The sequence below is a fragment of the Leuresthes tenuis genome, unplaced genomic scaffold, assembly GCF_036924035.1.
Source record: "Leuresthes tenuis unplaced genomic scaffold, fLeuTen1.0.hap1 SCAF_19, whole genome shotgun sequence".
Classification (NCBI taxonomy): domain Eukaryota; kingdom Metazoa; phylum Chordata; class Actinopteri; order Atheriniformes; family Atherinopsidae; genus Leuresthes; species Leuresthes tenuis.
Genome location: NW_027325373.1, coordinates 3,203,938 through 3,231,126, shown reverse-complemented (window position 1 = coordinate 3,231,126; position 27,189 = coordinate 3,203,938). Strand labels below are relative to the sequence as shown.

Genomic DNA, 27,189 nt, shown 5'->3' with positions numbered 1-27,189 from the left:
ATCAAATGCTCATTGCATGTCATGGACAACTCTTGATCTCTCACATTTTAGAAGCTGAAACCAGAAAATAGTGGAAAGATTTAGCTTAAGAGGAAATTCAGGGTGCATGGTCCATCACAGTGGGTGTTAGTGTGAATGTAAAGCAACAGATCTCAGGTTATATACAGATGCGACATATTTCCTGATCAAAAGGAGTGGCTCAGCTACACAATAAAGAGGAAGTTTATCATGAATTACTGGCTTCAGTCACACAACTACTGAAACATGACACATATTGGTATTGGTGCCACAGTCAAGTCAGTGTAAGTTAAGCTAATGACATATCTGAAGTATATTATGTCTTAAAAAACTGTTGATACTTCAACAGATTGCTGTTTAAAGGCCTTTGCACGTGAGAAAGACCCATGTTTCTTTTTTTACACTATGCCTATGTTTGTCTGCATGTCTGTGTTTGAATGAGAGCTGCAGCCAGTTTCTCTTGTGGTTAAAGGGAGGGTGTTGTGTCACTAAGCAGCAGCTCTGAATAGCCGGCCCAGGAAGTGAACTGGGCTGAAGTAGAGCTGTGCGGGGCTCAAACCACTGATGACACAGACAAAGGCAGAGGACCTTGACAGCTGACACAGCAATCCATGGGTAAGTTTCATCAAAAGTTGTGCGCTTTGTGGACTTTCTGCTCTTGTAAAGGCTTTTAAATGAGGGATGCATCGCTGCTGAATTCTTTATAAGAGAGAGCCGGTGTCATACTGTCTCTCTGCAGATATGCAAGTCATTCAGAAAGCTTCCTCTGGTCTATTTGCTGTTACAGTTCTTTTGATGTATTTCTTCATATGTGACACTTTACTCATGGAGCCACGTACACACATTATAAAGTATGTATCAGAGTGTAAAGCTGGGTGTTTATTCCGTCTTGACATCATGATAAATGATTGGGATGAATGTGAATTAAGACGCATCATTTTCCACGTTACTTTTCTGTAAAATATAAATGAAAAACACAAAGTTTGCATAGACCTACTCACTTAGTTGCTGTAGAATTGGACAGTCATAGGAGCAATCCATCCCTCCCACTGCAGAACATGCTTTACTGCAAAGATAATGCCATTTCACTCCAAATTCATACGGACCGTTCAAACCAAAGGAGTTTCTCGGTTTTAGGCGATGATGGTAAACGTTGCTAATTGAAATAAGCTTTATCAGTTGGAAACACCAGTTGTCTTCCCCTATAAAATGATGCAGTAGAGGAAGTAGTGTTGATTAGAAGAGCCTCTTAGCTCTACTACATTGTTCAGATGTGTATTCCAGGAAAACAAGCTAACGTTTTCCCCTTGAAGCATTTGTTTCCAGTTTTATCCCGTATTTGCCGTATTGCGTTGTGTTTTAATTCACCCGACTGAACTACTGCATGAATTGAAGTCAAACCTGACTGGTTAAAAGCCACAATGATCTCGTTCCGTTAGAGCTTGAGCACTTGAAAGGCTGGCAGTGTGTTTAATATTGCAGCTGTGCTGCTGTATTACCCTCTTTACCAGCCTCCATCCCTCTTCTAACTTCTTTAGCAATTAGCTATAGTTTAATTTATTTATATTTCTGCACATATCTCCAGTATTTGACATCAGAAAGGATTCTGAATAGCATTTTGAGTGCACACAAGAGGCATATTTGCTGCTTAGCTCGTGTAATATGTATGCATTCACATTAAGCCTGTATCTTTTAGAAGTCCTGTGCTAATGGTGGCATCACTGCGGGGTCACAGCAGTGTGTGGATCTCATTTTCACTTTTTTTTCATGTTAATTGGCCTGTTTTTCTTCTTTATTTTGAGGGCCTCTGTTTGAACTTCTGCTTTATGTGAAACCATGTGAAGTCAGACAGTGGTTTGATCATTTGATAGCCGTTACTGTAGTCTACCAGATGATTCCACTGTTGCTTAGCTGCTAGTTATTTACACTCAAACAACATTTTCCAAGTGAACAAGCAAATATATATGTTTTATACAGGAGATTAGCCAAAATTTAGACTAATGACAAACTGACAAATGCTATCCTTTCCACAGTTAGCTGCTGATCTGATAAGATAAGCTCACTTCTCATGCATTTAACCCAGCAACCCATAGCAGCCAGACAAGCATAACAACCCAGCAGGCAGTCCATGCTAATGTCTTGGCTAGATAATCCAAAATTGTCTTCTTCTTTTGCAATTTCTTGGCGAACTGGAGCTACATCTGATGTGTGTCGCTGCCTGATGTGAGACACAGGTGGTCAGATAAGACTTTTGCATGCGCCCTCCCTGGCTTTGTAGTATACACCCTATACTACTTTGCATGAGATGGAACTTAGATGCTTCTCTTGCTGCTTATGTACGCATCTGTGACTCAACAAACAACTGTAAATCTATTTAGTCTTAATTATCATTATTGTTATAAACATTCGAAACCACTTTAGCTGGTTAATATTTAGGATTTAATTTGCCTTCATCTGGCCTCTGTTCTTCCAAATATGTAGAATTTTGTTCCACCTCTTTGCTTGATGATGTTCTTTGAAAAAAAACACACTGAGAAATACAAACAAAGCACACACACAAATATGGTATATATATATATATATATGAGGTATATATTGCTCATCTGCCTTTATACGCATATGAGCTAAAGTAACATCCCATTCTTTATCCATAGGGTTTAATATGATGTCGGCCCACCCTTTGCAGCTATAGCAGCTTCAACTCTTCTGGGAAAGCTTTCCTCAAGGTTTAGGAAGGTGTTTATGGGAGTTTTTACCATTCATCCAGAAGCTCATTCTGTCAGACACTGACAGAAGGCCTGTGGCTCGCAGTCTCCGCTCTAATTCATCCCAACTGTGTTCTATCGGGTTGAGGTCAGGACTCTGTGCAGGCCGATCAGGTTCTTCCACACCTGTTCTTGAGCTAATCTGAAGGCCACGTGAAGTTTGGAGGTCTGTAGCCGGCGACCTCAGCATCCGCTGACCCCATTCTGTCATTTTACGTGGCCGACCACTTCGTGGCTGAGTTGCTGTCTTTCCCAATCGCTTCCACTTTGTTATAATCCCACTGGCAGCTGACTGTGGAATATTTAGGAGGAAATCTCACGACTGGACTTGTTGCACAGGTGGCATCCTGGAATTCACTGAGCTCCTGGGAGCGAGTCGCATGCCTAGGTGCTTGAATTCATACACCTGTGGCCATGGAAGTGATTGGAACACCTGAATTTATTAATATGGATGGGTGAGTGAAAACCTTTGACAACATAGCATATCTACATATAAGGTGACAGAAAGCTAAGTGACCAGCCAGATTGTGGATTGTTGCAGTAACCCGATGAGCAGCGCTGTGCACATCACTAAAGCTTTGTGATTTCCTCCGTGCAGCACTGCTGACATCACAGCCATATCACACTGGTTTCAGTTAAAGGTTATAAGTCAGTAAATATAACCAGATACAGTATGAGTAGCAGCCCGATGTTTCCTTTGTCAGTTTGTTGAAAAGAAAGTTTTGCTTTGACTCACTCCGACTGTGTCGCTTGCTTTGAAATATACAGCGGTTAGATGGAGTGGGCGACTAGCTTACAGGAACCAGCAGTCCTCACTTTTGTGACTATCAAATGTCACATTGTTGCCATAGACAGTACTGCTCCAAACCTTAGCTCATACTATACGCTGTGTTTAACATTCCTATTTGTTTTTTCTGCAGTAAAACATGTTAAATCAGTGGAACCCTCTTTTAAAGATACTTTTTTGGAAATGTTTTGGATGTTGTGGGAGGGGGGGATGTGCTTCGAATCACTGTGAAAATAAAATCAACGCCTCATTAGACTTACGTAACAACTTCATTTAATCTAAAAATAAAACTGGTTTACTTACTGACTTCCTGAAGGTTGTAAAATTGCACAAGCACAGATGTATTCTAGGTTTTCTGTTACGTACGGAAAGTTATGGATTTGCAAACAAAGGTTTTGGATTCTAAAGTATTCTACTGTATATTTAAGCAATCAATATCATGTGATGGCCACTTAAGCAGCTCATATCTTTTTCTCTGCCAGCTGTGTCAGCAACAACGACAGAAAACATCGTATTTAGGTTTAGGTTCAGAGCATATTGGATGCAAATGTGGGTTCCACACATTCTGGCACAGTTTAAACATGGCACAGGACTTGGAGTTGGGAGGAGTTTGGCTGTATGAGCATACAGTACCGTTTTTTTCTGGCTATAAGGTGCATTAAATTAAACAAAACTCAGAAAAGTCAAACTTTATTCAACTTGTACTGGGTTGAGTTTGAAATCCGCTTCGTCAGCATGTCTCTGACCAGGAGCCATTTTTGGGGCAGCGGGTATAGAAAATGAATGAATGCACACACCTTATTGTTGACTACGGTGGCCTGAATGCTCAATCCATCAAGCAGCGCAGCTTCGTAGCTCACCAAGGCCGTGCTGAAGCATTTTGACAGATTTTTGAGCACCGTGTACCACATAAAATCAGTTCTAGGTCAGAAAGCACAACCAGAATTTATTCATACATTAGGCGCACCGCATTTTAAGTAGATTTTTGAGAAAATTAAAGGATTTTAAGTGGTCAGAAAAATGTGGTATAGACTGTAAATAAGTACAGACAGTAGGAGAGAAGCAAACAGATGAAGAGGCTGAGGCAACATAGCAGCCACCAGCGTTCAGATGGGGTGAAAACACACTTGTGAAGTTCTAATGCCGCTCAAACTCTTTTGTATCTGCAACACTCACACAATCGTCCTCTTTCACGCAATGTTGTGCTGCATGTTTCTCACTATGTGAGCGACAGCTTCATCACTGATACTGTTGTGGTATGAAATGCGAACACTGACAGCGCAGAAACAGACCAGCAGCCGCAGCGCCTCTCCCTCAGCTCTCCTTTGGTCATTCTGAAACTAGGTTCAGAGTTGCACAATGACATAATCTTCACGTAACATAGGTTAGGTATAGGTTTAAATTATTAATATAATCAGTATTCATTCCACTACAACATTAGCTACACCAGATTGTGAGATTTGCACCTTTAAATACATCTGCTCTACCATGGAAATGATCCAAATATTAACTTGCACAGTGTCCGATCACCACTGCAATCTTGGCTTAACTCTCAACCATCCGGCTCTCTAAAGCTCACTTGCCAAAAAGCTGTCCTGCATGTTATTGGACCTAAATAACTCCAACAACATTTTTCCATTATGTGGTGGTACAATAAAGATTCTACCCTGCAATGCTTTGTTTTCCATTGCATACAGTATCTCCTCACTGTGCTGAGTACAATCTGTGAATCCATTCTCAGGTTAATGGACATACTTGTGTAGTTATTATTCAGCTATTCATTTCCCATACTTGTTTTATTCCATACTGGGGGGTTGGAGCCATTAGAAAAGAGGTAAAGTGGTGGCAAACAATCACATATGCTCACAACTAAGATTCATTTAAACCGTCCAGTTAAGCTAAAATGCATGTTTTTGGACTGTGGGAGAACCCAGAGAAGGAGCCCTGCTGAGATTTTAGCCTGGAACCCTTGTTGTTGTGAGTGCTGACGACCCTGAACTGGATTAAGCGGGTATAGACAAAGGATGGATGGATGGAATTGTAAATAATGTGTCCATGAGAGTTGTTTACACCCACAGGTGATGATTCTCTTTGAACAATCAAGGGTCTGCAGCGTTTTCACACCACCGTATACCACCGTGTTGACTCAGCTCGCTTAAAATCTCAGCTGAGGTTGCACCTAAAAAGTGTCAGCGACCTGGTAACACCAACACTGGAAGAAAACTGTACCGTATCATGAAGGGAAAAGTGAAATAAAATCCCATATATGGGCTGTTTATGACTAGTTTAGTTAATTCTGGAATATTTTGAACTGTTTGTAACCAAAAAAGGTTTCAAAATGCACCTTAAAAGATGCCTGAATCAAAACAAATCAATTGATTTGATCAAACTATTTATTATTTCCTTTCTTTATAATATATGCATTCACTTTGTCACTCATTAGAGTTACTTTGCATTGTTCTCCATAATGGCAGCTGAATTTGTGACTTTTTACTGTTAAATTCAATCAGATTTTCACATGTTAGATGCATTCCAGGAAAGAAAAGCCTTTATTTTGGTTTTCTCTTAATTTGCAGTAATAGGTACAGACGGATGTTGCAGCATAGTTGCACACTTTAAATACTTTAAACTAGTAAGGGAGCTGGAAAACCCACAGGGCCAAAGCTTTTCGTCAGGTTGTGTTTGGAGAAGTGTGTGTGCGTGTGCACGTGCGCGCGTGTGCATGCTGTTCGTGTTCTTGGCCTCTACATTGTTCCAGTCTGATTAGATGGAAAGTCCCCCGACCTCTTTCTCAGGTACTGTGTGTCCGAGTGTGTGAAGTATGTGTGGGCTGTATCTCTCAGCCAATCATGTGCAGTCTCTGAGGAAGCAGGAAGGAACGCGCTAAAGACAGTCTGCCAATCACAAGCCAGGCCTGGAGGAGGAACCCCCTTCAGGAAATGTCTGCTGGAGTATCAGGGGTTCAGAGCACCAACAGACTTCCTAAACGACACAGCTGAGACTTCTACCAGTTCACCTTATGGTTACATGTGCCTTTTAATTTGAATCCTCCGTTAATCTTCTCATACAGCTGCATCTCCGTCTCTAGTCCTGTTTGCTGTACCTCTTCGAGATTGAAAATTATGGTGGTACTTTGCACTGTGCTGCTGCAGTCAAGTCCGCTGGCATGTCCGCTCCTTCGATGAGGAAGAAAAAGTCCTTTTCGCAAAGTTCAAAGCTAAGCAACAGGATGTGTATTCGGGAACAAAGGGAATTCATGTAAGTTCATGCTGTTTCTGTCTCTCCTGGCGCAGCTTGTGCCATTCACTTCATCTTCCTGGTTTTATGCTTTTCATGTATTTCTTGTACTTCCTTTATGGATAAGTTCCCAAAAGACTTCCTACAGGCCTTGGTTTGCAGATCAGTCCTAAGACTGACTAAGAAAATGTCCTTGTTTGTCTTTTGGGTTTATCTGGTGCCGGATATTTGGAATTTAATGATTCTATTGGTCAACCTGGGTGTCGCCTTGAATGGCAGGTGTGCTGTGCAACCACTCGGTTTACATCATTTGGATTGGTTAGTGTTAGCTTTAGTAAAGCTTCCTCCCCTGTTCGTCAACAAATGCACTGAAGCTGTTGGCTGTTAGCCGGTTATTTTGGGGGTAAAAATCTCTAAACTGGTTACTTTGAGGCTTTATTCACGATGGAAATGTTGCTGATGTCCTAGAATTGTTATAGACTGTTGTGAAATATGTCAGCCTGCGAGCCGGGAAGAGATCAGCCCTGTTCGGAAGCTCAGAAATACATAAACATGCTCATTTTCTCATGTGAAATAGAGTTTCATCTCATCGAGATGTCAGCAGTGAGATGTTGCCGATACAAGTTACACATTTCATTGCTTCCCTGGCATTAATGAGAAAATAAAAGATAAAAACCATCTCTATCGGATATCGTAATTGGCCAAGTTATTACTTTCTAACATAAAGCAAGTGGCTAACTTGGGATTCTCTCTCTGGATCTGTGGCTTTATGGGTTTCAACCCACCTATGATGTCAGAATAAACTGAACATCTCTCCATGTAATGAAGGACAGATGACACATTACAGTCTGTGGCACAAATCCATGGACACCTCAACCTCCTGCAACTTAACTTCCAGTGATTTGGGACATTTGTTAAGCACTGGACCTTTACCAATTCCTTGGCTTCTGGATCTATGAGGGAGAGCTCTCCATTCAAAATTCTCCTGCCTCGTCAGTCAAGCCAACTCTGCTGTAAATTTATTACCTCTGTTGCGCTTTACCACATCGCCTAGATTTTATTAACATTACTCACATCTCTGCCAGTGGCTACCCAAAGAGCCTAATCTGAGCTTCTTTCAGCGTTTATGGCTCAGTTAACAGCACTCTTTGTTATTCAGATATATGAGGCCCAAGGTAAAGCCTCATTTTGCAATTAATCACACCCAAGTCCTTCATTCAGGTAGCGGGTAACAGCAGCTAAATGTAAAGTGCATACTGTCAAATAGAAGGATTCATTCCACAGTAAATGTCTCCTGTGAGTGGAATTAATGTTGCATTATGTTGATGATGCACTAATGGGTAAACAGCTGGTAAAGGTGAAGCTGCTCTAGGCCACCAAGGGATAAGAACACAGTGCTGTAAGTCAAATAATTTCTTTCATATCTTGTTTTTCACACAACGGTTAAACTCTAAGTGCAAGAAACTCAGAACTGAAGTTACTCTAAGTAAAGTACATACAAAGATTCAGGCTACAGTTTAAATTCAAGCTAAGGGAGGGAAAGATACACAGAGGGCTTGTTTATGAGACGTATTAGAGGATGTCCAGTGACTTGGTGGCTTTTCGATGAATCGGTCCTGTCGCCTCAGCTGGCTGCTGTTGCCTCAGTAATTCCTCTGCAGGGTTTGCATTAGAGACAAAGAGGAGAAGACGTTTACAGGAAACGTGTGCTCATGTTCGACCCCAGTTTCGGGAGGAGTAACGGGGGTGGGCCTGTAGTCAGAGACAAACTCAAAGCTTTCTCTTCCTGGCTCACGGTCTCGGTGCACCTCTCTTTACCTTTCGAGTGCATCAGGATTTTTATCTTTGAGATTTTTTCTTTAAATGGGATGTGCAGCTGCAGCAGGAATTTGATTTAAACTTGTGCGTTTAGTCTGAGAGGAATCCTTCCTGCGGCCGTTATGGGAGCGTGACGACAGTGCAGTTCCTGTTGAGTGCTTCTGCCATATTTGGACACAGGAAGAGATGATGCGTTGGAGACACAGGTAGAGAAAGTGGACCCGGTTTTATTGTTTCAGCTTTCTGTGTGTCCACTGCTGCTGGTGTGTAACGTAAAAGTTAACTTTCTGTTTCTGTTCTGCTTTTGTATTTCGAATAAATCATATGCATCGCTGGCCATTTGTGCTCTGAAATGATCTCCTCGCACAATTTATCTCCGGTTGGGTTTTCTTTTCTGAAGGAATGTGAAAAGAAAGAAAACAAGAGCAGACAACTGAGCGTGAAAGGGCCCAGTTCTGTGTGCCTTTCCATATGAAACACCAGCAAACACTTCTTTCTGTTACGGTGTAGTTTTGTAAAAACCCTTAAGGTTTTACTTTGAAGATAAGCAGCAGATGTGAAAACCAGTCGGAGCAAGACAGCCTGGACATGTATTTCAGACTGTGGCCATTTTCTGAAGGTCATACAGAGCTGCTACATCGTAAAGAGCAATAAGACATCTGTAAAAACAGGGTCATTCTCAGAGAAACTGAGCTTCGACCACAACATCAGATTCATGATTCTCATCTGGACAAGTGGGCTGAAGTTGAAAAGGAAGCCTGATGGCTTAAGATTAACCTGCCTGCACCTGCACGATGAAGTAAAAGATTTAAAATTAAAAAGGTCTAAAAAGGGAAAAGGATTCAGGCCATTGTGGCTGGAGGATGGGGGACAGGAAGTGAGCTGCAGGTGCAAACTGTGTCTGTTTCAGGGACGATCTGCTGCAGCGGGGTCTGCGGTTTACTTATGACTTTTGCGTTGTGCACTTGTGAGAGATGTGAAGGAAACAGCGGGGGCTTCGTGATGAAGCCTGAGCCTAAAACATGTGTATTATTCATATGGTTCGCCACATTCTGCTTTTCAGAAGCCGACACCTGGCAGCTGGGGAAATCTGTGCCGTGATGTTGCAGATACTGAAGACTTCAGAGACATGTGGGAATCTAAAAGAGATTTTTGTTTTAATGCTCTGCAGCTTCATTTCCAAAAGCACACAAACCAGGCACCTCAGAAACATGCATTTATTACCTTTTCAGAGCGCTGCAGCCCCACGTAAACAGAATCCAAACAGTTTAACACATCATTCAACTACTTGACTATGCAAGACTTGCAACAGTGATGCTGTAATGAGGTCATTTAACAGAAATACAGTCCTGAGGCATGATTCATCAGGGGTTTTCCACACTAGTTTCAATTCTATTTATCCACAAATGGTGGTCAGTCTGCTGCTCTTCCTTTTTCCTTTTAGCAGATAAGAGCTTTATTTATTTATCTTTCAATGTTTTGTAATGGTTTTTTTATAATTATAAGGAGGGTAATTTAGAGGTTGTCTCAGAGATTCCTCAGTAAAGCTACATTAATCACCTCATATATTCATTTATTTAGATAACCATGCTGGTTTTAGCAGCTCTTCATGCTCCAGTTAATTGAATTCCCCCTCCATCAGCTATCAGTCATCTTGATGAGGTTCCCCCTTATCTGATGATACTGATCAACTCCATTCTCATAGTTGGAGCAGTTGTTGACTAAATCAGATCAAAAATCGAATTCATATGAAATCACAGTTGAGCTCAGACTGCATGTGTGTGTTTTGTGTGAGTGTGAGCCGTGAGGAAATATGTTTGAATGAGTGTGGTATGCGTGCAGCTGCTGTGCTTCCCTTCCTATCAAACAGAAGTTCTCTGATTAGCATCTCTGTCTCACAAACATGAGCAGGGTACAGGATGGAGAGATTAAAAAAGGAGAAAAACAAGAGGCGAGGTGAAGGGATTCAAAGCTTAAACACGTGTTCCTTTCAAGTAAAGTTAGCAAGCTGGACTACTTTTTGAAAAAGGGCTGATCAGGGCTCTGTGACTAAATATCTTGTGTCATGTCATCCCCCGTTTCTGTGAATTAGTGTTATTCATAGAGTAAAGAAAGAGCTGAACTAAAACAGCAATCTTCCTTACCAAGAAAGAATGTGTAATTGTGTGTATCTTAAAGCTAGAGATTATTGTGAAACAATAGCTTCACCATAAATAACCCATTTTTAATAGTATTTTGACTGTTTTATATGAATTCAAAAGAGTTTTTCAACTGAATTTTTAGTTTTAACTTTCCTTAAAAGAGGTTTTTGTGTGAAATTTAAGCAGTGACCTTGAGAACTGCAACACATAAAGTAAGAAAACATCTGTTGGAGTGAAACAGACATGCAACAACTAACAATCCAACAAAACAGAGCTGGTAACAGGCAGGTAGAAACGATTAGTAGCTGAAAAGTGGGATTTTTCTTTTTCTTTCCAAGTTTGAGCCTTGAATTTAAAGTTGTGACAGCTAACGTTTGTTGAATACATAACTGGAGCTAGCTTGCTGCTAAATTATTAGCTAACCATGAACGTTCCAGCTTAATGGGAATATGCTACTGGCTTTATTGATGAGTTGATAATGGAGGGTTCAAATGCAGATATGGCAGACTGGTAAAGAAACAAAAGAACTTTAAGGCACTTCAATGCAAATCCCCTTTAAAAAACGAATAATTAGGTAAAATGCACAAAAAACCCCACATAGAATAGCCTGTAAGTGGCAGGTTGTAACAACAAGAATCTTATAAATAACACGGAAAGCTGAGCCCTCTGAAGTGGAAGTTTAAGCCTGTTTGTGTTCACAGAGTAGTCGCAGTTAATGTTTTAAGAACCGAAATCAGTTCAACTGTCACTGCGAGACTGAGAGATAAAAAGCGGTTTGAATGTGTGATAAATCACAAAATGAAATGTCTGTTGAAGCTGAGAGCAGCCGATCATCTTCAGTTGGATCAGTTTAATCACCTCAGTGTGCAGTGAAGTCTTTGGTCGGAGTAAAGGTCAAAGAGAAGCTCCTAAAACTTCCCCAGCCTCACTCGATCCCCATCTTTGGCCCACTTCCTATGAAAAACATGTCAGTGCTGAGTACACAGTGACAGCGGCATCGTGTTATTTCAGTACTGCTTGCTGGCTCTGGGTCTGCTATCGTTTGGACGAAGACTTCAGGAAATCCTCATGTGGATGATAAGCGGTCGGTGACCTCGCTCAGGCTGAGATTAGGCTCAGTTACTGCAGAGCCCCACATATTTACCTGTGCATTTGTGTCTGTATCAGCTGGATATCTGTAATCACCACATGGAGTAGTGAGAGAATAAACCTCATGATAGATTCCCTCTTGAAGCCCTCGGGTCACAAGCAGGGCACAGCTCCACCCTGGTGATTTATCATCTGCCTGTTCCCACTCCCCCTCTGTGTCCAGACTCCTATGCCTCAAGCTCCCTCTATCCATCTTCATGTTAAATTCTTGCCGAGTGACATAATTTTGACCTTTTTGCCACCATAGTTTTTTAATCTTGTTGAATTCCATCAGAAGCTGTGGGTGGATTATGATGCTGGTCAGCTGTACTTTCTCTCAGGCCAAAATGATCAGTAATAGCCTTTAGATGACTGGAAGGATTTACTGTATTAGCTGATAGTATTCACCATTAAATGAAACCCTAAAATAATGATCGCACTGTTTAGACATGTCATTATTGCAGCTTCTCCTGATCAGTTGTTAGGTAAGAGCTCTTAAATCTCATGCACTGAGCTTCTAAGCTTAAAACACAGACAATTCACCCTTTTCCAACACTTTTATCACACATTTTCTCACCCTCAGCATAAGAAGAGTTGACTACATGTGATACAACCTTGTGATATCGACAGGTTTCTTGCCTGCACACTTTTTATTGGATGTGTGCGCACCCAGAGGGAAAAAACACAGTCATTAGTCTCGGTATTGTAACAGACTTCCTTTAAAAAACACACATTTTCATCATTTGTAAGTTCTTGTTACCTCAGTAGTGAAATAATTCAATAATAAAATGTCCAGAGATTTCATATGAACTTGTGGATGATGTAAGGTTTCACTATTCCTGAATGAATTTACATGGTTTCTGCATGTTGGTTGTGTTTCCCTTCTCCTTATTGGTCCATTTCAGCAGCACTGTAGAAACATTAGTTTCACAAAGATTTATACTTTAAAACCTACCACATTTAACAGAAATTACATCTTCCATGTGAGATAGTTGAGCTCACTGCACAGATGCTGTTAATAGATAAAGCTGCCGTTACATCATCGTTTTATCAGAGCCGAGCATCAGTTTCAGTTTGCTCAAAATAGTGACTGCAGTGTCACCAGCCAAGTTGAGTTTCCCTGTTCCAACAGGTATCCTTTGAATGGTGTTATGGTGTTTTTCCCCCTCTTTTCCCTCTTTTCTGTCTTCTCAAACCCCAGCTGGTCGAGGCGGATGGACCCTTCCTGGTTCTGGTTCTGCCAGAGGTTTCTTCCTGGTTCTGGTTCTGCCAGAGGTTTCTTCCTGTTAAAGGGAGTCGTTCCTTTCCACAGTCCCTCAGGCTCAGGACGGGAGATTATTTTTGAATTGGCTCCATATGAATTAACTGGATTATGATTACAATGAATTGAATTCCAATTGGCTTGAATTGGACTTTATTACTTAAGTGCCTTGAGATGACAATTGTTGTAATCTGGCGCTATATAAATAAAGTTGAATTGAATTGAATTGAAGTGTTTGAATAAGAGCAGCTTAATTAGGCTTTTAGCTGTGTTAATACACTATATACGTCAGTGAGAGGAGTAAATAATTTAATATTGTTGACATTTACACAGTAGCTCATGCTAAGTTGTCTCACTGAGAGATGTCACTACTGCAAGCTGTGTGGAGGCCGTCAAAGATGGCAGCACCAAAGGATTGGGAGGCTCTACTTCAGCATGTACTGTATGAAGTAAAGATACTTTAAATTCATATTGTAAAAGCTGAGTGGGACAACTCCACATTATCTTAGGAAAGACGGGTTTGGGACCTTCACGTTACCCCTATAATTCCCACTATCGTGTTGAACAGAAGATTGTTGTGACATTTAACAGACTCGACAGAGGTTTTGCACAAGTTTTCAGAACTTTATCTTGTAATATTCCATTTAAACGTGACCTGATGATGCCGCTAATGGATCAAGTTCTGAAACACAACATCTTTGAGCTCGCGTGTTCTCGCTGCATCTCAGACTCGTCGCATTCAAACCAGAGGAGGTCTTTTAAGGCTAAGAAATCAGGTCAGAAAGGCTGGTTAGCTTAACGTCTCACACGGATGTCAGAGGGTATCATCCAACTATTTTCCCACCCTGAAGTGCTTGCATTTTTTCTGATGGTGAAATCAAGGGTGGTGCGTACGAAGAAATGTGTTTTTTTGTAAGTTTTACTTCATAAAACTCAGTTAAATGCACAAATCATCCAAAGGATGACATTGTTCCGCTGAAATATACCGAGAATGTAACCTCAACATGAGACAGATTGAAAAATCAATCAATGAAGAATAAGAGATTTTTATTTTTTGGGGAAAAGGTGGGTTTTGGCTTAAAGTACTGCAGCCCTGGACTCCATCTACACACACCCTCTCTTGGTCTGAGGTCAGCAGATGTTGCTGATAAGCTGGAAGTTGCATAAAAGTACATTAGAAGATGAAGACCTTCATTAGGGGGTGTTTACTTTTGCTCTCGCTCACACGCATGCACACACACACAAACATATAGTTCAAGACTAAAAAACTCCTGCAAAAGGGCTCAGGATGTTGTGCATTTCCTGTCTGAACTAAAAGTGTGTTTGTGCATAAATCAATGTGTACGTGTAGCCCATTATCTCAGTTTGACTGTGTTTATGTGTGGGGGAGAGTGAGAGAGAGATGATAATCAACCAAAGCAGCCAAGAGAGGGAGAGAGAGGCTTCAAAAGACACTGTAAAGAGCGCTGAAGAGTGATGTGGAGAGTGAGTCTAATCAGAGGAAGCACACCTACGTCTCGGTTTGGATCAGATGAGGCGCAGCAGTAAACCCAGAGAGGGCAGAAAGAACAGAAAGTCCAGCCTGTTCGTCTCTATCATGGACCTCCTGCCGGCTTTAGCTTCGACAGTGTTTTCCTCCACAGTCAGCCTGCTGAGGGAGAGTCCTGCTGTTCAGAGCATTAACAAGAGTCTCAACAGGAGGTAGGCAGCACCTGAGCAGGTCCCACCTGAATCAGGCTGGTTTAGAGAAGAAAAAGGTGGGAAATGCACTGGTTCTCATGTTTCCCCCCTCATGTCATTGGTTGTCATTGTTGTTAGTGATCTTCCAAATCGTCAGGGGTTACGGAGCGATCCATGGAACAGAAAAAGGCTCAGACACTGGGTCAGCCTTGTCCACCAGCACCAAAAGAAAACTGAGCTGTGTTTTTTTTGCCATTAAAACCGGGACGTTTGTATGTTGGGTGTATTATGAATGCTTTATCTCTGACTGATGTGTTTCAAATACCAAGTTTCAGACATGTTTAAAAACGTTTTAGAGTGATTACTGCTGCCCGGGGCCCAGATCCAAATCTAAATTTCGAGGAGGAAACATTTCGGACACTCAGAGCTTGTTGGTTTTATTTTTACTCGAAATGAACCTCTACCCAGTACTTCATGCCTCATTTCCATGATCTTCTGCGATGATTTTCATATCTTCACCTTTATTTCTCTCCGCTCTTCTCCTGTAGAACCATGTCGTCTCCAGAGGTGTGCTGGCCAGTGCCGATGCGAGCCATCGGGGCTCAGAACCTCCTCACCATGCCAGGAGGAGTTTCCACAGCAGGATACCTCCACAAGAAGGGAGGAAGCCAGTTCAGCCTCATGAAATGTGAGTACATCGTCAAAAGATTGCTGAAACTCATTTCTTTTTAATCTATTCATTCTCATTTAAAAAAATATATATAGCCTTTTCTCTCTAAATTAACAGTTATTTTCTTTATTACTCTTCTTTCTTTGCTCATATGTATCTACTGCATCGCTGTCAATGGTAACTGGACTGAGCGTTTCCTTATGTATTTGTGTGATGGTGTATATATCTGTATGTTTATATACTTTGTTCCCACATACTCACAGCTTATTTATATAGGGAGATGGGTTTTTTTGTATTGTACTGTGTATAACACACAAGTAGTCAGATATTTGTTTTTGTGGCCATGTTGTTTTGTTGTTTTGTAGTCTGTGTTCATGTCAGAAAAGTAATAAAAATATCATATAAAAAAAAAGATTGCTGACGGATGGACACAAAGAAGATGATTATTCTCATATTTAGTTATATAACTGTATTTTTAGTGATTCTACATCAAGCATTAAAAAAACTTTCAATGTCTTACAGGGCCGTTGAGGTACACCATCATCCATAAAGGCTGTGTGTACTACTTTAAGAGCAGTACCTCGCCTGCACCGCAGGGGGCGTTCTCTCTAAATGGCTATAACAGGTCAGTATAAATGCATCAGCTGCCAAAAGTCTTCAGTCTGAAGAGTTTTTAACTTGCTTCTTGTCCATTTGAAATTGGAAGCTTTAGGCTCATGTCCGACAAAGCCGAGGATTGTGGGTGCATTTGCATTTAATTGGGCTCTGGAGATGAGCCCTTTGTAGGGTTGTTTTTTTCTTAATTCTGCCCCTACTGGATCACCAGCGATTTCTGCCTGCATTCTGACAAAAGAAACGATTCTCAAAAAATGTGTCATTTCCTCAGACATGAGACTCACTTCGCTTTTGTATTAAAATAGTTCTGCTTTAATTACCTCCTCAAGCGACCAGCTAGCCCTGGTGTTCTTGGAATGGCCTTAATGTCACCATCGTGGATTTTTAATTACCGCCTCAACTGCCATCGTTGTGGTTATGCAGAGTTTTTTTTTTTCTTGTCGACCTCTGACTCATGCAAGATGTGCTTCATGTCCCATGGGACCCAGAAAATCCCAATCTTGAGGGTGCTCTCTAATTATTGGGTGTAAAAGCTGGGTTCAGTATCTTTTTAGGTCTCTGAGACCAGTAAATAACCACTGTGGTTCACATATTTTGATCAAAAAATTGCTTGGAACCTAAAGATTGTTCCCACCATGAACCAAGTATCAGTCAGATGAGAATAAGGATCACGACAACAGTGTCGGAATAAGCTAAACCCGAAAACCAAATAATCTACTTGGCTGACTTGTGAAACTGGTTCTCTGTTCAGAATACATGAGCTCGCTAAAAGCCAATCAATTGTGTGGTTCCCAGATGGAATAACATGCTTTGTAAAGCACATTTTCCAGCGATCCATTGACAGAATGTAAATGTCTTTATATACTAATGAATAGAAAAACATCCGAGCATAACTCCTGAATTTATCTATTTCCTCAGGGTGATGAGAGCGGCAGAGGAGACAACATCCAGTAATGTTTTTCCCTTTAAGATCGTCCACTTCAGCAAGAAACACAGAACGTGGTTATTTTCTGCAGCCAGCGAGGATGAGAGGAGGGTGAGAATAGCACTGCTCACTCTGTGTTCAGGCTTTATACTCAGAAAAATACAACAAAATTACATTTAGTCCATTTAGACCTGAGTTTTTATTGTGAGTTTACCATTTTTAATTGAAATATCACACTGTAATTTATTTAATGCTAATTCATGTAAAAAAAAAAGTAGGGTTATTAAAGAAAAATCACTTATATATTTTGATTGCTGTCTTTCAGAAATGGATGCGGCACCTGCGAAGGGAGATAGATCACTATAATGACAGAAAAGAGTCCCACCTTCCAAGGTAAACTCATGAAATCATATCATAGCTTATCAGGGGATGTTTCACGCTGAGGGTCCTTGGAAAATAAACTGCAGCTCAGTCATTATAACTGAATAAAACATTACAACTGAACTGTTTACCACATACTGAAAAGGAATGTGGTATAACTCTAATTAAGTGTGTCCTGTGGGATGTCACTGACCTTTAACAGTTGAGTGTGAAAACAGCAAACAATCTTATAGATTGTAACAGCCTGGTGCCATATTTTCATTCACATATTACCTGTAGTATGACATGAATCATGATTCTGGAGGCAGGTTTTAGCTTCTGGCTAACAGTGTGACTGATATAGTAAATCAGTAATGACATGACAATGAAAAGTCTAAGTTAGTTAGCTTTATTTGTCACTAATCGTGTCATTCACGTCAAATATGATAGAAGGCCTGATTAAAACTGCTAGTTTATGCCTAGAAAGCGAGAGACATTGGAAAAACTTTCAATTATTGTCTCTTTTTAGCTAGCTAGCAAGATAGCTTGCTAGCTAGCTTATTAGCACTTGCTTATTAGCACTAGCTTATTAGCCATGAAGAAAATTCTACCTAAAATTCAGGATATATGCATATCAGGCTACTGTACTAATGCTACCTTTCTCTACAGTGACTCGGATTCAGATGCAGACAGCTTCTATGGCACGATTGAGAGGCCCATGGATATTAAACATGCTGTTGATAACACAGAAGATGGTAAGTTACAGTCATGTAAGCTGTCGTACAGCTCAGGGTTTTATGTATCGGGACATAACACGTACCTTCCAAACAAACTATGCTAGTTTAGTCTTTTTCTAATTGTGCTGTCATGACCTTTAACCTTTAACATGCTAACTGAGGCCTGTAGAGTCTGAGATGTAGCTCATTGGTTTTTTTGCTGTTCCTCTGAACGTTGCAGTCTGACCTTGGGGTGACCTCCTGGCAGTTGTCCAGGCAACCGTCTTAAATGTTTTCCTCTTGTAAATAATCTTTCTTGTAACCCAGATTGATGGGCAGCAACAGTTGCTGCTCTAAGATCATTGCTGAGGTCTGTCCTCCTTGTGTTAACACACACCTGAATGCTCCGGACCAGCAAAAATTCAGATTTTACAGATTTTATGTTTTGCATTTTGGCCGAGTTCGCAGTAAATAATGACACTGTAACATGTCAGCTTTCCTTGGTAATCTGGGGTATATATATATAACCTTTTGACATGACTTACAGGAGTGGGTGATCTGTGAGACGTCTTTATAACACTTTCCTCTTTTTATGTGAAGATTACGTCGTTGAGGATGACGAAGAAGATGAAGAAGACTATCTGAAGCCAGACAGCGACTGCTCGCCAACATCTACAGGTGATGCTGAACACTCATAACGCACCGTTTGCTGTACCTGTGAAGAGGATTAGCCTCAAAACAACAAGCCGTTCTGAGTTCATTTTTGTACCTCTGCAGATCGACCCACTGGACCGCCCCCCTCCTACCCTCCTCCACCAGTGCCGGCAGCGTTCCCACTCCATCAAGACTCCACGCTGGGGTTCTCCAAAGGCCTTCCTCCGCCCCTCCCGCCACAACACAGAAACCCCACCAGCCCACTCCCCAAAAAGCCCTCGCCTTCTGTTTCCACTTCCTTGTTTCAGAAGGATGTCAAAGGTCCACCCCCTCCACTACCTTTTGCCCCCCACCGGCAGAATCCCTGGTCTTCCACACCTCCTCCCCCTCCTCCGTCCAGTCAGAAGAAATATCCTCAGAGTAGGATAACCACCGGTGGGGGGCCCGGGAATGACAAGAAAGTCTGGAAGCTTCATTCAGGGGTGTCGATCCAGTCCCCCGCCACTCTGCCCATCTGTAATCAGTTAGAGACCAGGCTGGCTCTAAACGGTCCGGTCCACAGCGCCCTTAATGTCGGAACGAGCCAGTCACTGGGAAGCGGCTGTCATCGCAGCAAGCCAAGTATACCGCCGCCTCATTCTGCACACACCGAAGGGCCCTCTGCGCTCCTCAGCCAGACGCCCTTGCCTTGCAAGCCTCCAATCTCTCCACTACTTAAAAGTGGACTACAGTGTAAGCCGGGGATGCCCAGACCGCCTCCACCAACAGCCAAACCTCCACTGCCTTCAGTCAAGTCCAAGCCAGGAACACCTCTTCAGTAAGTTTAACTCAAAATCATTTTCTGAAAGTTCTCATACGATCCACAACTGACGTAGAAATAAAAACTGACCGCCACAGCATGAAACCATCCATCTGAAGCTGCCTCTCTAAGTAATGTTTTCTGTCAGAAGAGCATCTCCAGATGGCCAGAGCTTCCGGTCGCTGGGAGACGAGAGCCCCACCGAGTACAAGAGGAAACGGGTCTTGGACAAACACAGCGGAGGAGACGATTCTGATGACGACTACGAGAATGTATGTATAGATGCTGCTCTGGAAAACGGCTTTCATCTTGACTGAATGATAAGAACTCAAAAGCCACGTGTTTAGTCTAAACTGAACTTTTATTCTTCGTGAATTCGTTTTGACCAGATTTGCTTTATAAAATCTGACAGAATTACGTCTCAATCGACCCCGATTTGTTTGCATTATGTTCATCCATCTTGTTCTTTTTGCAGGTGCAGCTGCCAGACTCTGTGTTCATCGACTCAACTGAAACAAGCTTTGTAGAAAAGTACGACACACGCTCACTTTTAATATAGATCTGAGAGCTGAAATGTTCCCTTAGCAAAACCAGCAGAGCTGCTTTGTGGAGCGTTTCTTCCCTCTAGTGGGAAAAAGATGTCTTCTCCTCCTGCAGGGTTTTATGTAGTTCTATTTTAGTTCAGGCTTACATCATTACAACCACCAGAAATTGTGTTTATTAAAGTAACTGTGACCGACGGTGATGTTTGTTCTCACAGGTTATTCAAAGAGAGCCCCATTCCTCCACAGGACGGGCTGTACGGCATCAGAAACTCAGGAACCAAAACATCGAAGGTGAGAAAAGTTCAATGCTGCTTGGTCAATGCATAGCAGTAGAATAACTCTTCTTATAACTAAATCTGCTTGTAAACATGCTGTAAACATGAGCCAAAGCCATTCTGGACTGAAATCTTTTACGGAGCAAATCACAATGAATTTTGGTACTTAAAAAGTAATCTTCCAAAGTTTATCCGTTACACCTTGGTTTCTCAAACACTTTGCCAAATACATGTATGGATATAGAATATCATGAGTTAAGTCATATATCATAGTATATCCAGGACTGTTGAAAAGTCGTGGCCCATCCCTCGTACGTCACTTCCAAGGAAGCAGACTTTCTTGTCATCTTTTAAAGTGCTTTTGAGCAGGAGTTCTCCAGGTTTCTCCAAGTTTTTCATAGACATTGGCTGCATTTTCTCTCATAAGTCCAGTCCCTGTACCATTTTCAAAAAGAATGTGCTGCTGCCTTCGTCCGGCCGCTAAAGTCTGACCTATGAATCATTCAAACGAATCTGTGTTGTGTCTATTCATAGCAGGCAACTTTGAATTGTATCTTTAGGCTCGCTAAAGGCTTCAGGCTTGCTAGCAACCTGTTGCAAAGACTCATCCTTTGTTCCCGTTTCTTTTGGGCCGAAGATAACACAGTTTGACAGACATGAAATAGTATTTTTGGACCAATAAGGAGCTTTTAGCTGAAAACTTGGCATATCTCAGAATCCAAAGAAGAGCTTTGGGATGTCCTTCAAGAAGCCTGGAGAACTATTCCTGAAGACTCCTTAAAGAAATGACAGAAAGCTCGTCTCAGAGGGTTCAGGCTGTGTTGGAGAGTAAAGGAGCTCAGACCAGATACAAGCTTGTGTTAATTGTACAAACTCTATTTTAGCCTTTTATACTGCATTTCCATTTAAATTAATCTCTGAATGTCCTGGCAATGTATAAAGAAATGAGGTGTGGCTCAAAACTTCTGCACAGTACAGTACTTTCAACACAACAAACATCAGCAAGGTGTCAAAGTGAACACATTGGCCATCTAAAGTCACATTTGTTTGCCTAAATAGAGCCTAAACTTACACAGATTTTTTTCATCAGTGTCTATAATCTAGCACAGTCCAGATATCAAAATATCTTTGGCTGCATGCTGTGACACACATATGTGTAGCAGTTAAAACAACCAAGCACCCAGCTGACGTTTAGGTGCGTAAATGTAACCAAACTGCTACTAAAAATGAGACGTAATGGAAATAAATAGTGTATACAAACAGCTTGGCTTGGGGGAAAGTCCCATGCTTTCCCCAGTCATTCAATGCAACATCCTCCTGACTTTCTCTCACTTTTAGGCCTCTTCTGTTTTCATCTTCCTTATTTTTCTCCACTTCTCAAAAAGATCCAAAACCAACATAAACAGATTTGCACATTTAAACCATAATAAGTCCAGAACAAGTTAAATAAATCTGAATAAAAGGACTGTTTTGTATCATCCAGGTGCTGGTGGTGTGGGATATCAGTATAAACAAAGCCAGAAACTACAGACTGTTTGAGGAGGTGAGAAACCTTGTGTTTTAACTCCGTGTATTTAAAGAGTTCGAATCCATTTCTGCACATATTCAACCTGTTCACTGTTGGGTTTTCACCAGGGTGACTGCACATTTCTGGAAAGTGAAGTGACCTTCCCAAACCTGCCATCTCTGATCGAACACTACTACAGCCATCCTCTCCCTCAACACGGCTCGCTCTGCCTCCAGAAGCCCTACACAAACGCACTGAACACATGAGCTCATTAACAAGCAGCTAACTCAATGCAGCCGACACCAAAACAGGGCATTCTCCTTGGAGCTCTGCGTTCTTTCCACTGGTTTTGTTGCTATGAGGCAAACTGGACTTCTATTTCCACATAGTGTGTAATCCTAATTATAACGCGTGTAACGTATTTTGTCCACAGGGGGGCGCTGTGCTGCTGAAGGATGGCTTAAATCCTATTTCCGCAGTCCAGGAGCTCACTTGTCAGACCAACCTTACAGCCATACACGTCTTTATTTGTGTTTTAAACAGACATAGCATCATATATTTTACCTATAAAAGAGATATTTCATATTATTTTACCATAACACACAGATATTTATTAATGGTAACGGTCTCATGATTTATAGAACCTGTTATGGCTCTGGCATAAAAAGTTAATTATTTAGCATAATATTTGAAATACAACCTGGAGGTGCAAGAAAAGTATTTATATGTCGGTGGTTATGGAACAGATTATTGATTATGTGCTTCATGTTGATTCCAATCCAGCCCCTTGAAAGGCCAAATTGCACCTAAATGTATCGTCTTAAATAGATAGAGATACCATGAACCTCACTATTTAACAGGCTTTGTTGTTTAGGTGCAAAGTCCAGAAGCTGTAACTGGGATTAATGCTTCAGTTACACTCATTCAACAGTGTTCTGAGACCTTAAAAGGTGCAAAAAAATACTGTAAATATGGAACTGAGCGTGAACAAAACGCTTGTTTTTGCGTGTGCGTGTTTTGTTGTCAGCTGCAAAGTTCTGCAAATACAATTTATAAAGCACTGAAATTTATCCAGTAAAATGTTTCTATATTTATATGTAAATTTTGTACGTACTGTATAAAAGCATGACTGTAAAAAATGTAAATATATGGTTTTCTACAGAAATATATCTTAAGACTATATAAAGAAATACATCGAGCCCCCTGGTGTTTTGTCTCATATTTAATCTGTGTTCAAACTGAACGGTGTATATATTCATATTTATATATATATATAAATGGTATAAGACAGTTTTTATAAGACATATTGATAATATCCGATTTGATTTGAACTATTAGCTAATTGTACTTTTTTAACCAGTGATTTCAGTCGTTATTTAGACCCTTTCTCTTTTAGCAGACACTTCAACACAAGAGAAAAGCTGTTTTATTGCAACTTACAGTCTTTTTGAACAAGGGTTCCCATTCTGCCTGACACAATCTCTCAGGCTCTGTGTAATGGGATGAGAACTACCAGCTTTAGTTCTCTCCGTAGATCTTCTGTGTGGAATTAAACTCAAGAGCAGTCATAAATGTGTCCCTAAGCCTGTCCAGTTTTGGCTTGTCTGTGTGATTTGAAGTACTGGTAAATCACTTAGGACTTCTCTGCATTTTGCTAAAGATAATCCTTCCCTGAGGTCTGACTATTGTACCTGCTGCTGAGACATACCCTCGTAGCATCACACTACCACCACCATGCTTCACTGGGGGGTGCTTTTCCATGGCCGTAACATTTAACATGCTCACTGAGGCTTGTAGAGTTGTCCATCTGAGGCTTTATATGCTTCTCTTTGATATCTGATACCAGATGAACCAAAGAATTGAAGCTTTGCTATATTTTATTGTTAATAGAGAAATAAAAGGACACCTTCGATCAAACTCATTTTGACAGGTGACCTCTGACCTCTTATCGATCAATCAAATTAATATGACAGGTGACCTTTGTTTGACATCCGTTTGCTGACATCTGGGGATATGACTTTTGACCTCTTATCGATCGATCAAGCTATTTTGACGTGTGACCTTTGTTTGACATAGATTAGCCATCTGTTGAAGAGATCTAAGGAAGGAAGGGGGAGTTTATGGCTAGGGTTAAGAATGATTACAGCTAAAGTCAGGAGGTTGTGAGAAATATATTAGTTGAATGTTTAAATAAGAGAAAGGGTTAGGGTTAATAGAAAAGGTTAAGTTGTAGAAGCGGTCAGCATTTTAACAGCGTCAAAGACCGGTCCCTGTAAGGTAAAGATGGGAAAATAATTAGATGTGTGGGGTGGTTGTCTCTGGCTGCACCATACTGTGACACTGAACGGAGGATGGGTTGTTTATAGCAAATAGAGGTAGGTTTAAATTACATGAAAAAGGTTTCCCTCTTAGTTTGCATACATGTTGTATATGGTATCATGGGCTAATCTACAGAGAATTCACTAATAGAACAGGTTGCCCATAAAGTTTACATCTAGTTCTCGCTCTGACTGATCACCTCATACTATGAGAGTCAACTGCAGGGGGTCGCAAGAATGCATCATGCTGTGACACTGGGCTGTAGGGGGCAAATGGCCCGGGTCAATAAGAATGCAAAGTACAGTGTGGTAAACAGTATGTGTTGTTGTCTTAGTTTGCAAGTAAACAAATGAACATATATGATGTTCACTAGAATGCACCATGTTGTGTGGGAAAGAGACAACGTCTTACTTCACAAGTAAACAGAATCAATCTGTTACTAACCGTAGGGTGGATGTAAACTAAGTGTGAAGAGCAAATGGGTTGAAATTACAGAAAAGTCTACATTCTGAAGAGATACTTACCCACGAAGAATAGGCCTAGGCAAACGCAGCAGCTACAGCTTGCATATAGGTTGTAATAATGTTGAGGGACAAATGTTAGTTAAACTAATGAGTCAAGAGCCAGTGGGTCTGGTAGCTAAAGGATCCGCGTTCCATCCTCCTCTTGCAAACTATAGTCCTCAATCAGACAGAGCTGGCAGCACAGAGGGTGGTGCTACACAATAAAAAACAATTGTGTCATGTAATAGTTTGTATTTTACATCCTCGTAAGAACATAAACTGCAGATATTTAAGACGTTTATGGAGCTTTTGATTAATGCTTTTTGTTACTTTTTCAAAACACACAACCACCCTAGAAACTGAGTATAAAGTGTAAATGGATAATGCGGAAGGTCTGCTGCGTATAATTCAGGATGTGAAGAAGTGAAGCGTTTTCCATCTATTTTTAAGAGGGCAGGTTGGTATGTTGTAGAGAGATTTTGAATTAGTGTGGGAGCTCTTGGGATCCATCACATGACATACTCTGCTGGTTTTACAAGCTTCTTGCAGGGATGTCAGGCCACAAGTTAATCTCTTGGCGTGTATCGCTGCTGTCGGACAGAAGCCACATATCTGTAGAAAGGACCTTTTACAGGAAGGAAGCAAGGAATGCTTTTCCTACAGGTTTCATGGACCCAGAGGTCATGAAACTCACTCAACACATAACTGACTTTGTAAAACTTCAGCTTGAGTAAGAGGGTTTCCCTTTGTGACTGATATAGAGTTTGCTTTTTAGCTTGTTACTTGCTGTTCTGGATCAGGACATGTACACTCTCGGTATCTTACACAGACTCACCCTTCAAGGGAGAAACAGCAGGCATTTCGAGATCATTGATACACCAAGTTGTTGTACTTTCTGCATACACAATGTAAACTTTGTCATGTTAGGAGAAGCACTTCAACTTTGTTAGATTTAGACTTTCATTCAAGACACTACTAGTTTTCAGTAGCTGTATGTTTATGGGGTTTTTTTCATCCACTTATTCATGATGAACATAGGTTCCCTTGTGTGATGTGGCTGGCTTTCTATTTGTTAGAGACTAGAACTGGTGATACGGGTCTGAGCCCTCCAGGCAGTGAAGAAAAGGGACAGCCTGACCATATCTATGAGACTGATAAGATGAACATGCTTCTGTACAGTTCATATTTAGAAAAACACAATCAATGTCACGATGAACCTGGGAGGGGGACACATCTTATTGTGCTATTGCACATGGATGAAACATGTCTTCCTAGACTCTAATGCAGTTTCAAAGAATTGCATCTGTGATGTCCACAGCTGTTCTTATACAGTAGTCTATATCCCCACAGTGGACTGCAACTGAGATACTTACCAAAGTACTTACCAAAGACATGTACTTACATGCTGAGCTACAGCAACAAGTCTTGTTTACTTACATCCACACCTTAACAGGTGCAGCCAACTAGATTAATAACATGCTGAAGCCACTGCACCACTCTTCAACTGCGACTGCAAATCCAGAGAAGCTAAATAATCTAAAAATGCAGTCAGAGATAATTCATCTTCAGCTTAGACTACTCTTATCTCGCTGGTTTTTACATTTATCATAGAGGAAATAGTCCTTTTCTCGAATAGGTGTTGTTGACGTTACTTGCAGGGCTTGCTGGTGAGCTAAACTATCAGTCACAATTCCCCAATAATAACTTGGTTAAGACCTTAATACTACATCCTCAATCAGAATATTACATCCTACCAGAGTTTTCTTGTATCTTGTGATACCGCTTTACAACTCATGCTCTGGGCAACAGGTTTGCAAGTCCACTTGTTTTTAAAGAACAGCCTTGCTTGTTACGCCCAAGCACCACAGGTGGTACAAAGGTTAACTGGATTTTTGAGTTTGTTTTCAATAATTTGGGTTGTTTGTTTCTGTTACTTTACCTGGCAACAGTGGCTCAAGTGGAGTTCAGTGCTGAATGATAAAGCTGCAGTACTCTGTAATCTGCTCATTACTCCCCTTTGGCATATCTGTCTTGAGATTGGGCATTATCTATGGCACAATATGAAAGAAATATGTGATGTGAGCATACATATTACTTCTTAAAACTCTATTGCATGGTCGAAGTATGTAATGAATTAAAATTACGGGCTGGAACCATGGAAACTGACAAGCATATCGCCCATTGCTTTAAGCCTGATAAAAAGGTTATTTCACTTATTTCTGTTTAGCCTCAGATGACAGTGTGGGTTTATTAATCAAGAAAGTTTCCCAAGTATGATTAGGTTACTCAAACCACACATTTTCCTATTGTGGTAACAGAGGCTATCTAGTGCATAAATTCTAAAAATATATATATGTTACTTAAATCTGATGAAACAGTGATTGAAAGCAGTGTTAAAATTAAAATAAAAGGCTCTTTCAAGATGCATGCTGTAGTTAGCTTTTATGATTTGTGTACAATGTCTGA

General features: G+C 40.9%; 1 protein-coding gene across 5 annotated transcripts; it reads left to right on the top strand.

Moving 5' to 3' along the window:
- Positions 1 to 551: 551 nt before the first annotated feature.
- On the top strand, positions 552 to 23,099 carry sh3bp2 (SH3-domain binding protein 2). 5 transcript variants are annotated; one of them, XM_072372215.1, is made up of 14 exons: positions 6,766 to 6,828; positions 8,720 to 8,831; positions 15,384 to 15,523; positions 16,028 to 16,130; positions 17,039 to 17,156; positions 17,371 to 17,438; positions 18,075 to 18,160; positions 18,722 to 18,799; positions 18,899 to 19,592; positions 19,723 to 19,846; positions 20,050 to 20,105; positions 20,335 to 20,410; positions 21,878 to 21,937; positions 22,030 to 23,099. In XM_072372215.1, exons 2-14 carry the CDS (start codon positions 8,812 to 8,814, stop codon positions 22,165 to 22,167), a joined length of 1,761 nt encoding a protein of 586 aa, XP_072228316.1. In that variant the 5' UTR covers positions 6,766 to 6,828; positions 8,720 to 8,811; the 3' UTR covers positions 22,168 to 23,099. The 5 variants fall into 5 exon arrangements, with proteins under 5 accessions (XP_072228317.1, XP_072228315.1, XP_072228316.1 ...); XM_072372216.1 differs by lacking the exons at positions 6,766 to 6,828; positions 8,720 to 8,831 and adding an exon at positions 552 to 633; XM_072372214.1 differs by lacking the exon at positions 8,720 to 8,831 and having other exon boundaries at positions 6,532 to 6,828.
- The last annotated feature ends 4,090 nt before the right edge of the window (positions 23,100 to 27,189 follow it).